Source organism: Diceros bicornis, chromosome 26 (genome assembly GCF_020826845.1).
Source record: "Diceros bicornis minor isolate mBicDic1 chromosome 26, mDicBic1.mat.cur, whole genome shotgun sequence".
In the NCBI taxonomy this organism is placed as follows: Eukaryota; Metazoa; Chordata; class Mammalia; order Perissodactyla; family Rhinocerotidae; genus Diceros; species Diceros bicornis.
In genome coordinates this window covers 27,245,760-27,258,430 of record NC_080765.1, presented here as the reverse complement: position 1 = coordinate 27,258,430, position 12,671 = coordinate 27,245,760, and the positions used below count along the sequence as shown (strand labels likewise).

At 36.2% G+C, this 12,671-nt stretch overlaps 1 protein-coding gene across 8 annotated transcripts in view; it reads left to right on the top strand.

Moving 5' to 3' along the window:
- The window catches only part of TNRC6A (trinucleotide repeat containing adaptor 6A), a 101,152-nt gene that overhangs the window by 29,190 nt on the left and 59,291 nt on the right, over positions 1 to 12,671 (top strand). For all 8 annotated transcript variants that reach the window (XR_009224099.1, XM_058569828.1, XM_058569827.1 and 5 more), the window contains one exon: positions 717 to 738. Coding sequence is in view for 7 of the 8 variants with exons in the window: in XM_058569828.1 (XP_058425811.1) it covers positions 717 to 738 (22 nt within the window). In the remaining variant the exon portion in view is untranslated. The remainder of the gene's footprint in view (positions 1 to 716; positions 739 to 12,671) is intronic.

Here is a 12,671-nt window from a genome sequence, read left to right as displayed (position 1 = left end):
TTGAAATTTGAACAGGCACCTTGTAGCCCTGCTGTCCTCAAGCCCCTCTCCCTGTTTTGTCAGAGACAGTGGAAGTAGGGGCAGGCATGGGAAAGCAGGGCTCCTGTCAGTTTAGCTTCTGGAATTTTAATGAATTGTCAAATGTGTCAGAGACAACAAATACGTTTGAAAATTTTTCCACTCGAAAATACTTAAAAGTTAAGTATGTTTAACTGTAGTAGCAGCCTAACCTCCAGGAGATAAATTTATTACTAATTTGGCCACAGCGGTTATATGCAGCTTTTCTTCCAGAAAACTTACTTTGTGTTTTATCATTTGAAACAAGACTTTTTGAAGCCATTTAAGCACATACAAAACTCATTAGAGCCATGAAATGTAAAGGTGACAATTATATAAAAATCATTTTAAAACTAAATGGTGAGAAAAGCGCAGTCCCATTTTTAAATTATATACTGTCATACAGTGATGTCTTCTCTGCTTTGTGTCTGAAGAAACATTTCAAAATTTTTTTATCAGGGACAATGGGGCACATCTCTGGGAAAAGCATGCTTTCTTTGCATATCTTTTCCTATACAGTTCATCTAAATGACAAATTCCTTATTTAATAAAAGTGTATATGTCTTGTATAGTAGTGATATGTGAGCATTTTATCATAACAATCCATTTCTTTCAGTTTCATATTTACATTGTTTTTTGTTTGTTTGTTTTTATTTTAGGCCACTGAACAAAAAATCAAAGGTACGTTATTTAACGCTATTTTTCATTCTTTTTTCCATTAAAGCAAGGTTGTTGAAATGCATTTTTATTCTCCTCCAGGATGGGAGAGAGAAGAGCATGAAAGAAACAGAGGGGTGGGGACAGACTTCTTCAGTGACACCACCTTGGAGTCATCCTTTGGGGTTTATGGTTTATTGTGGTGTATATTACCACTTTTGAAATATACTGTCTCAAGACCTACGTTAAAACTGTCTGTTAGGATGAATGACGCTTCCTAACATACTCCCTTAATTTGAGTCTTTGAACACATGTACCTTTCCTTCAGTCTTCTATCTAAAAGTCTTCTTGTCTGGGGCTCCCTCTAGGACTCTTACCCTGTCCCTTGCTTTATTCTTTATTCTCTGTATGTTGTTGTCCCCCACTCCTTCGTATAGGCAGACAGTGACATCCACTCTATATTATCGCTGAGAATAGTAGACTGCTGACCTTATGGTCATTGTGCCGGGTTGAACAGCTCCCAGTACATACCAAGCAAAAGATTTCAGGATGTTAAGGAAGTAGAAACCTAATTCCTCTCAGATTCCAACTCAGGAATTCTTCACCTGTATGGGAGTTGACTACCTGGTAATGAAAGGTGTAGGGCTCTCAGATGCTGAACTTGTTAGGCCTAATGATTCTGAATTTTTACTTTTAGCGGTATGAAAAGTCTGATCTCTGCAATTTGGTTGATATATGCAGTCAATACTGCCTATTTTTATTTAAGGTCAGCATTGGTTAAGGTAACATATTAGGTGCAGTTGTGTAAGAGTGAGCATGAACAGTTGTAGCTTGTATTTTAGTGGAGAAAGAGTGGCAATGGAAGGACACACCCAAACACAGGACAGTGTAATGTGAGTGGTTAAAGTGAGAATGCCTAAGTTGTCCTGGAGCAATAATTAGCTTAACAAGGAAGTCTTAAAGAAGACTTCCTTGAGATCGTGAATCTTAAAAGATGAAACAGCCAGTCAGAGAAAGAATGAAATGGCAGAGGGATCAGCGTGATTGAAAGCGCAGAAACAAGAAATGATGCGATGTTATATGCAGTGGTGGTATTCCTAGAGCACTAAATACCCAGGGATAAGTGGGCAGGGCTGAAGGGTTTTTCTGAAGAAATAGGTAGGGGTCAGGTCAAAGAGGACCTCATATGCTATATGTACCAAGAAGCTTGGACTTTTATAGGCCATTAGCCACTGAAGAGTTTAAGCAGAGGAGTGAATGGTTTGGTTTTTCGTTCTTTTTTAAAAGCTGTCAATCACTGTACATGGAAAGTGTTGGCTGAAAGATGGAGCTAAGAGAAGAAAGGCACTCTGGGCAGAGGAGGCAGGTGGACAAGAAGAGGGACTGTTCAGAGAATGGAGTTTAGGGGTGTTGGGGGCATGTGACAATATAGGCCTGAAGGTAGGGGGAAGCAGAGGGCTTCGTGTTGGTTAGAGTGGAAAGCCAGCAAATGTTTTTGTATTTAGAGGTCATTGTCATAGCTATGCTTTAGGAACATTTGTTTGTCACTAGTGTCTAGTGGCACCAATAGAAGCAGTACCAGAGAGGGAAGAGAAGAAATAGAGAGGGGTAATGAGGATTTGAACTGGGGTCTTAGCAGTAGAGATAGGAGATGGATGACAGATGAGTGAGGTATAATTGACAGGGTTGGCAACTGGTGAGATCAGAAGAAGAATTAAAGATGGTATTGTGGCTTTGAACCTGGATGTCTAAGAAAGTTACAGGGATGTGGAATGATGTAGGGAAGAAGATTGACAAATAAATTTTCCTAAACTGTACTTTCCTCACACCACTCCCCTATATGGGAATGTTAAGTTGTCTCTTGTTGCTCTGCTTCAGGATCCAACTCCTCTGGTCGGCTTTCAAGGCCCTCTTTAATCTGACCTCCCATGATCTAACCAGCCTGCTTCCTGTCACTCCTTTTCAGAGCATTCTTATCTCTTTCACATTCATTCTTGTTTCTGTTTCTCTTTCTCTTTGATCCAGTTTCTCATACAACAAATGCCTTTCAGCATTTCCGAACCTCTCAGAACTCATCTTCTAATGGATTGCTCTAACTGCCGTTGATCCCTCCCTTTCCAATTGCTTAGGGTGTTATGAGGTATCTTAAATTTGGGGCACGTGGTTATATTCTATCTTAGATTTTTGACTGTCTCATGGATATTTTTTTCTCCACTATCATCTTTGGGTACCTGCTGTTTATATCCTTTCAAAATGTAAATCATCCTTTTACATCCGTACATGAAATATGAACATATTTGAATCTTCTTTTTAGATTTTCCACAATTCTGAGAATGTTAGGCTGAGTATATGAGTCTTTTCAAAAGGCGTGATGTTGTTTTGCCAGCTGTTTCACTCACTTCATCCTTCTTTTAATGGCAGCTCCCTTCGTAATTGGTCACACTTATTCTGATTCATGAAAATGTATTGTTTATTTTCATGCTGTGTATAATATCTATGTGGTATTTATGGTTTGCATTCACAATGATTAGAGATTATAAACTGGAAGCTTGTGGGACAGGTTTGGCCTACACAGTTGTTGTTTTTTACTAAACTTTTTATTTTGGAATAATTTATTATTTACAGAAGAGTTGAAAACATGGTACAGAGAGTTTCCTGTATACCCCTCACCCAGTTTCCCCCTCATTAACATCTTAAATTTCTGTGGTACATTGGTCAGAACTAAGAAACTGACATTGATACTAACTTGAACTGCAGACTTTATTTAGATTTCACCATTTCTTCCAGTAACTTCTTTCTGTTGTAGGATCCATTGCAAGATACACAATGCATTTAGTTATCACATCTCCCCAATTTCCTCTGCTCTCCACACAGTGTTTTTATTATTATCCTTTAGTGTTTTAATTGATTGCCAGCATTTAAAAATCAGGAGAATCCACCTAATCCAGAATTGCAGTTTCTCTTGCAGTTTTTACTGTCAACATCATTTTTTGTCCTTTTGTATTACAGAGTCTGTATAAGGCCAAGTTTAGTCACATGTGGCTATCAAGTACCTGAAATGTGGCTAATTAGACTAAAGAACTGAATTTTTTTTTTAAACTTTATTTATTTTTCCCCCCAAAGCCCCAGTAGATAGTTGTATGTCATAGCTGCACATCCTTTTAGTTGCTGTATGTGGGACGCGGCCTCAGCATGGCCGGAGAAGTGGTGCGTTGGTGCACGCCTGGGATCCGAACCTGGGCCGCCAGCAGTGGAGCGCACGCACTCAACCGCTAAGCCATGGGGCCGGCCCCTGAATTTTTAATTTTACAGGACCACGTAACTCTAGAGTCTTCTTGATTGTTAAGAGTCAGATTGAGTGCTCAGACTGAGCATAACTAGTTAGGTTCTAGCGCTCCGTATAGAATTTTGCCTTAAAGAGCTATTTCTTTCTAAGGCTACTGCTGTTTCCTGTTAAATAACACCCACTAATGTTGCTGCCACTCAGTGGCTGGCCTGATGACATAGTGGTTAAGTTCGTGCACTCTGCTTTGGCAGCCCGGTGTTTGCAGATTTGGATCCTGGGTGGGAACCTACACACTGCTGGTCAGGCCATGCTGTGGCGGCGTCCCATGTACAAAATAGAGGAAGATTGGCACAGATGTTAGCTCAAGGACAATCTTCCTCAAGCAAAAAGAGGAGGATTGGCAACAGATGTTAGCTCAAGGACAATCTTCCTCACCAAAAAAAAAAAAAAAAAAAAAAAACTAATGTGAGAGTAGGGCTTCATCGGTATGTACTAGCATAATAGAAGTATGCATTTAATCCCTTCAGCAGCCCTATGAAAGGTAGATAGTATTACCACCATTTACAGGTTAAATCGAGGCTAAGAAAAGGTAAGTAACTTGCTTATTGGTTATACAGCTGATGAATGCGTGAGCCAGGATTTGACTACTAACTTTACTGGGCTCTACTGCTCCTTCTTTGAAAACAGCCCTGTAGTTACATGGAAGACAAAACAGGAAGGCTTACACCATTGTCCATGCTTTAACAATATTCAGTGAATGAACTAAAACAATGCGTCTTTTAAAAATATTTCAGGAAGATTTTTTAACTGATTTTATAGTTTTCTCATTTGGTTGAGCACAAAGAAATAAATAAAAAATTGTGTCACAGGCATAATTTTGTGAGTCAGGGAGGATTTGACAACTTTGCAATGTGTGAGTTGGTTGGCTTTTCAGAAATATTAGAGAAAGCTCTTAAATTGTTTATTACATCTTTGAGTGTTGATGAAAAAGAATAGGAGTTTTGAGGACCAAGCAAGAAGCTGATTCTAAAAGCTTTCTCTATGCTTCAGACCTCTGTGCAGTGAAAACTGATCCCTTTATGGAGCAAAACCTGACTGCTAATTAAGTTTGAAATGTCTTGCTTCAACTCTTTAAGGGAGTTGTAAAGAGACTTTTGATGAAAAAACCACGTAGCCTCCATTTCATGTGCTCTTCAAAAGGATGGAGAAAGCACCTTCTGAATGGCTTGGGCAATAGTGAAGTCCCTTTCCAGTATGCTTATTGACTGTTAAATTTGATAAAGTCATAGGACACAGTTTTAGAATACTGCTGAGATGACTCAGTTTGAGTCAAAGGAAGAAAAGTGTTTAATTTGTCCACAACCCTGTCATTAGTAAAGCACTTTTTACTTTTTCTTTTAATCATCATGGCCAATATCAGCCATGTTTCACGATCTCATGAGATCATCTTGGGAAACAAAGATAAATGAAAAATAATTGTGTAGTGATCCATTATCCCAAACTTAGAATCCATAAAGTGCCCTTGTTTTCTTCATTTAACATTCATGAAATATTTATTGTGTGCCAACCCTGTTTTCATGCACTGTTGTGGTCCCTGTTGTGCGTGAACAAAACAAAGCCCAAGTCCTTGTCTCCACTGCGCTTCCATTCTCTTCTCTGTTTTAGTTTAGTAAGGGTAGATACATTTACCTTTGATCTCAGCTTACCACTCCATTTTCTCCATAAGGTCTTAAGTTTCTCAATCATGAAGCCTCCTACAATAATGAAATTCAGGAACTTGGGTGGTCTGACAGAGGATTACGGTACGCATAGATTTTCAGAGGAGAAAACTGAGGCCCAGATAGAGTGTGACTTGGAGCACATTGCCTAATCTTGTTCACGTAATGGCACACTTAGAAACTGATATTTGTGGGACTATTAGGATAAACAGAGAAAGCCACTCACAGCTGAAGATGACAATCCCAGAGAGTCTGGTCACCCAGACTGAGGTGCTCTTCCCCTCAGCACACCTATAACCTATTTCTGTCACACAGATTGTGAAGTTCTGCTATTAGGATTGGGGCTCAGTTCAGTGTTTTTCTCCGCAATACACATAGTAGAAACATGGCTTTTGAATTACAGGCAAGTGTTAAGTAATATTGGGAAGACCAGATTCTGATTCCAAATGAACCATAATAGTAGTTTTGCTCTGTGAGAGATTTTGAAGGCAAACGTGTGCTGACTTGTTGGAAGGAGAAGCAGAGGTTCTTACTGGTTCAGAATTTACTAATGACAAATGTGTTTCTTCCTATGGAAGATGTCTTTGAGCTATGCCTCTGCACTAACAGAAGGGGGAAAAATAGCCTTCTGATTACATGGTAAATATTCGAATTGTTATTTTTAGGTATATCAAAGTCACCATTTTTCTTTTCCTCTATTGAGAAAGGAAAATGATTTATGTAGATTTATACATGTTAATCTAGATTTATGTACTCAATGAGGTTATAAAGAGTGCTAAGGACCCCTTTTTGCTTTAAGAACCATCTTATTTCTAGCAAGTATGGATGTGCTTGCTTATAAATAATGATAAATTATTAAAATAAGTAGAAGTGAAAGATTTTGTAACTTCAGATGTCTGTGATGAAGCTGGAGCAGGACAAAAGAGATAGGAAATAGGCGAAAAGCGGAGATCACTGCAGTTAGCAAAGTAAACTATTGTTGAAAACTAGATTCAGAGACTAACGAGCCAAGGGTTGTTGGAGGCTTGTGGGAGCATCCTGAGCCCTGAGATTCTATCTCAGCAACAGCTAGGTCTTCAGTTTCAAAGAAAACAAATCAGGAGTCTTCTGGTTTAAGTTTTGGAGTAGAAATCAGGGTGGATTAGTAAGAACAGCTTTATCAGTTATAAGAGAAAACTCCAGACTAGGAGAAAACACAGTATATATCATAATTTGCACTTTTATATTTTTCTAGTTCTAATAAGAGTAGTGGCTGTGCCTCAGAATGCATACTGAGAGATCTCTTTCAGTGCTGTAGCCTTAGCGAAAATGCGCCTGATAAAATAGTAGTTAAAGGCAGCGTTTGTCTAGAAGCGAAAAAGCATTGAATCATCTACTAAAGATAACCGTGGAATTTTAGCACAAACACAGCATAGTGGTTAACAGTCCAGGCTTCTGAGTCAGATAGACTTGGATTTGAATATTGCCTTTGTAGTTCTTGCTTCTGTGACCTTGGGCAAGTTCCTTAACCTCTAAGCCTCAGTTTGACTCTGTTGAAAGGAGATAATCCAGTCTACTTAATGCTGTGGGAATGAAATGATGTACAACATAAATCACAGGACCTGGAGGCTAGTAAAGGCTGAATATGTAATAGATATCTTCTTATTATAGATGCTAGTTAGAAATTTTTGATTTTTAGCTTTCAAAGTGACTAAGCCATAATAGGTCATACCCTTATTTTTGGAGAGTTTAATTTTATTCTTCTCAGTAAGATGAAACTTAATTTTTGTCTAGGAGGCGAGTTAGTTTAGAGGTCAGATTTGGTTTTGAATTTCAGCTCTGCTCTTTACTAGATGTTTGGTCAGTGGCAGCCTTCTTCTGAGCCTTAGCTGCCTCATCTGTAAAGTGGAAATAATATTTCAAATTTATAGAATCATGATGAGGATAAAGAGATATCAGAAATATTGCCTGGCATCCCACTGATACTTGGTAGATTTTAATTTCCACCACTGTGTTTGTGCAGTATCTTAGCAACCCTTCAGCGCCTTGAAACAACATACTAGCAGTTTCCCCAGTCGTTGCAGAGTTCCTTCTCACCCAGACGGTGATTTGCTTTTTCCTCTCATTAAAGTAGAACCCAACCCAGTATGGGTGAATCACAGCACAGTGTCTTTGCCATAGGGCAAAGAATATGTCTTTCAGCATGAGAAAGGGATATAGGATTTTTGTAAATTTGGCAGGCCAAAATTGATACTTCCTTGCTTTGATTTATGTTTGTTTGTTTACTGGTAAAATGGAATATCATATGTCTAATTACTTGTACTTTTTTTCCTCTTATGAATTGTCTATTTACCTCTTGGGCCTAGAGGTTTTGTTATCAATTTACATGAGTTCTTTATATAATAAGCTCATTAGCATTCCATCTAATGTATTTGATGCAAATATTTCCAACATTATGGACTTAACATCATGTGTTTGAAGTTGTTCTGAGGATATCAGGCAGAAATATCTAAATTTTGCACAATACCAGACCCTATATGGGATTTGTACACAGAAGTTGCAAATATATGTTCAGAAGAAGGAAAGCAAAATTAAATAACATTTATATTCTTAGGTTGAACTCTGGTCCTAAACTCGAGTGACTCTGTTCAATGCTTCCCTATGTTAGGTTTAGCAGCCTTAAACCAAGTAGTACCCCTTTTCCTTTGGTTAGGGAAGATTGGGCTGAGCAGTGGGAGGGGAGAGAATGGATCCCTTTAATTTGTTCCAGAGGACAAATATTTTCCAGTTTGCCTTTTAATTTAGAATAAACACACACACACACACACACACACCCTTGAAAAAATAAAGTATATTGCATAATTTTATTTGGTCAAACGTAAACAATTTTTTACTTTTTGATTTCTTGACTCATTTTATGCTGTGAGAAAACTTACCATGTATCCAGATTTAGGAAAATTTTTGCCTATGTTTTCTAAAAGCTTTAAAAAACTTTAGCATTTTATATATTAACTGTTTATTTGAACTTCATTTTTATATATTTGGGACATTTTTTTCTAATTTAAGAAAATCAACTAACCATCATTTATTTCTTAAATAATTTGTGTCTTCAGAGATTTATGACAATGCCTTTATTATATAACTTTTGTGACCCTCCTTAAATTTTTTAATTTCAGTATGTTTGGGACTTTTTTGTTATTCTTGTTACTAAGTTCTAATTGAATTGTTAGGCACAGTAATGCGCCACATACAACGTCTCAGTCACCACATATACGACAGTGGTCCCGTAAGATTAGTAAAATATAGCCTAGGTGTGCATTAGGCTCTACCATCAAGGTTTGTGTAAGTACACTCTGTGATGTTCGCACAATGACACAGCTGCCCAGCGACACATTTCTCGGAGCGTATCCCTGTTGTTAAGTGATGCATGGCTGTATTATCTTTTTTTTGAGTCACAAATGGAAGTCAAAATCTCTCTAGGTGTTGCTACTGTTATCTACTAGGACAGTTTTCCAAATTTACTCAGACATGAGAACCACATGTGATACTTGTTTTTAAAAATACATATTCTGATTTAGTAAATCTGTAAGGCTAAAGAATCTGTTTTTTTAACAAGTACCCCACAGGGGTTCTAATTAAATAAATTTGGGGATCACTTCTAGAATCCTAAGTTGTGAAAGAGAGACTTAAGGGCAATCTGACTTTTTTTGTTTTAAAGCATGTGCCTCTGCCTTAAAAATATATCTTCCATCATCCCACTTTTCTGAATTTCACATATTTGGATAAGTTTTGATGGACAGATTAACCAAAGATCTTGGAAATACCATATTTGTGAATATCATGTAGTTATCCTCCAGTTCTTAAAGAAGAGCTGTAGTTTAGAAAGGATATCTCTTGCCCAGATATTTTGCTGAAGAGCAGAATTTGTTAATAGGGTGGTTTCATACTGAATTTAATTAAAGAAGCTCAGGGAGATATCTTATTCAGTGATCTAAACCTGGAGGATTGTATCTAGACAAGTCAGTTATGTTTCTCTTTGTGTTGATAATTTGAGATGGGAGATGTTTGGGTGGGAAGATTGAGTTCCTTGAGGGAGCAGTCAGGTGGTTCCCTAAGACCCAGGAGAAGGTGTACTTCCCATTTCTCTAGGATTTGTGAAGTGAATTAAAACTAAATTCAATTTAATATTTATTTTAAATTTGATATCTAATTTTGAACTGATTGTATATAATATCTTGCTGTTTGGAATTTTTCCTTAATATCTTTTTAACAGAAACATTAAGATTTGCTTGTACCTGTGTAAAATATAAATACAGTTTATTGTATTTCATATTAGTTGTTAAGTCTTATTTTTTAAGATCTCAAACAGCCATTTAGTTCAACCTACTTGCTAAGGATTAGCAGAAGTTAATGAATCGACAAGCGTTTAGGTATTTTCCAGGTTGACTAGTGGCTCTTTAAATCGCAGCCATTTATCCACAACAAAAATTCTAGCACTGCATCTTTGTGTATCAACTTAAAAGCCAGACTTCCCCCTCTGTGCCCTTCAGCATTCCAGAACTCACTGAAGTTAGTACAGGACAAGGAATGTGTATTATACGGGGCAACTAAATTATAAATCATCTAGTATGCTTATTAAATGAGTTAAGAAGAGGATTTTTATAGTAGTACAGTGTTCTGCCATGTTTTAAATAAATTTGGTTTATCAGCTCATTTTAATTGAATGGGACAGCTCTTTGCATTGTTCAACCAGCTGGCGTTGTCTTTCCCCTGGCTCTCTTAAGATACAAGGAGATGGAATTCAAGTTATTGGGCCTCAAATACAGGGGAGGTTGGCAAGCAGTACTTCCATAGCAGTAAAATGACATTGTGCCTTTCCTCCCTTTCCCACTGAAGGCTGCAGAGTGGGAAGGCAACAAGTTGGAAACACTTTTCTTTGGAATTTCTTGGTGTAGAGAATTTTCTAATCTACTTTGAAGTTTTCATCAGGTTTGTGCCTTTTGAAAATCTGTGTCCCAATGTGATAGTGCTGCTGCTATTCATCAGGAATGCTGGAAGAATTGATTTCACCCATACTTGTTTGCTCTTCCTCTGATCATGAGGCAGATTCTTTAAAGTGAATATTATTGAAAGCTACCTTATTATTTTAGCACAGCAGCTAGAATAATTGATTTGAGAGTTTAGGTTGAAAGAGGTTATAACTATGTATTAGAAACATTAACAGTAGAGAAGAAAGATAAATATTGTATGTGGTTTTGCCTGATAAACAGTAACTGTTCAGAGCATAAAATAATTCCCTGTAATAAAGATTTTAAAGAACGTTTATCTGTAGATGACACTTATTTTTAAAAATATTATTTGAACAATTGTAAGGATTTTTTTAAGCATCAAGCATTTGGAGTTTAACCTAATTATTTGACAGCTAGAAATTTTGCCTTTTAATTTTTGAAAACCCAGCTTCCTGGCTTGTTACTGAATTGCTTTAGTACATTTTTTTGTTGATTATGCCTAATCTTGTTTGTTTGAGAAGGCAGGAAAATTTTTCTTAAAAAAAATAAAAGGTAAATACTTAGGAGAATCCTGTATTGTTGCTTTTATGTGAGAATAACATTTTCTAACTGAGGAGCTTTCACTTTACATGCCATCTTGTCTTCAAAGAACTTAACTTAATGGTTTGGTTTTCCTGTATAATAATACATATTGAGATTAGAAATCGTAATTCTAGGTGAATTTAAAGTGTGCCAAAAGAAGTCTTCAGAAGCACTCCATATTCTATAAATGCTTATTAAGTCATATTTTTAGCTGGTAATTTTAACTGTTTTGGTCCTTTTAAGAATTCAAATGCAGATCTATATGTGGTTTTTATTTTCTGGCGATGAGTTTAACATTTGTTCTGTTAAAGTAAAATCATGTCTTAAAATGGCGTTTTGTATACTATGCCTATTATTTATGCCAGTATTTTTAGAAGATTTACAGTGTAGCCAATGTGAAAACTATTACGCAAAGCTTACATTGTAGACTTTGGAAGAAGTGCTTGAGGTATTAAGGCATAGTAATTGATATTTGGGGGAGTTTGGTAGTAATCCAGGGTAATTGATGGCTGATTCATATTTAAACTTGTTTCTGTTAAACTTGTAGATAGCCAAAAGGAAGTTTATTTAATATTTCCTGAAATAAATACATTAAAATGGCATTTTTAAAAAAACTATTATTTTAAAGATTTAAAAAAGTATTAATTTAAAATAATTTTAACTATTAATGAGTAAGAGTAAATAAAATTTGTTTTTATAAATGTAGAACTTGGAATACTTAGAACTTTGGATATTAAACTGTCTTATTGGTTTTTTACTTGAATGTAAGACAGTTGCTGTGGTTTTTTGTCAATTAATAGGCAATATTTTAAAATAGTTTTAGATTTATAGAATGATAGGATGTTTTTACATAAGAAATATCAGAAAACAAAAGAAGTAAAAATTAGTAATTTAATTGTAATATTGGTTCATTTCATTCTTTCACAAAGTGGGAAGCCTTGATTTGGAGCATAATTTAGGAAAATGTTGGTTTAAATTCTTTGGATGAGGTATTTTTCTATTCTTAAAAATGAAAAAATTTGTTTATTTCTGGGCCAATTCAAATTTTGCTCCTCTCCTTTAAACTGTGCAAAAGACAAGTTGGGTCACAGTATGGCAAAAAATGTAAAAACAAAAAATTTTATTGAGTATGTATACTTTATACTAGCTGAATGAAATTCCTTCATATATGTTGCTGGTATTATGAACAATACAATGTTATGGCCAATTAGAGTATCTTTCCACGTTAATGATCATATTGACTGAACTTGTTTTGTTCTCTGGATGCTAGCTCTAGATTTTTTTTAGAGCAGAGATTTGTAACCACTGAGTTTATTCAGCAGAATACTAACCAGCTACTATCATCGTCCTTACCCTTTCTACTTCTCTTGATCGTTCTTTCTC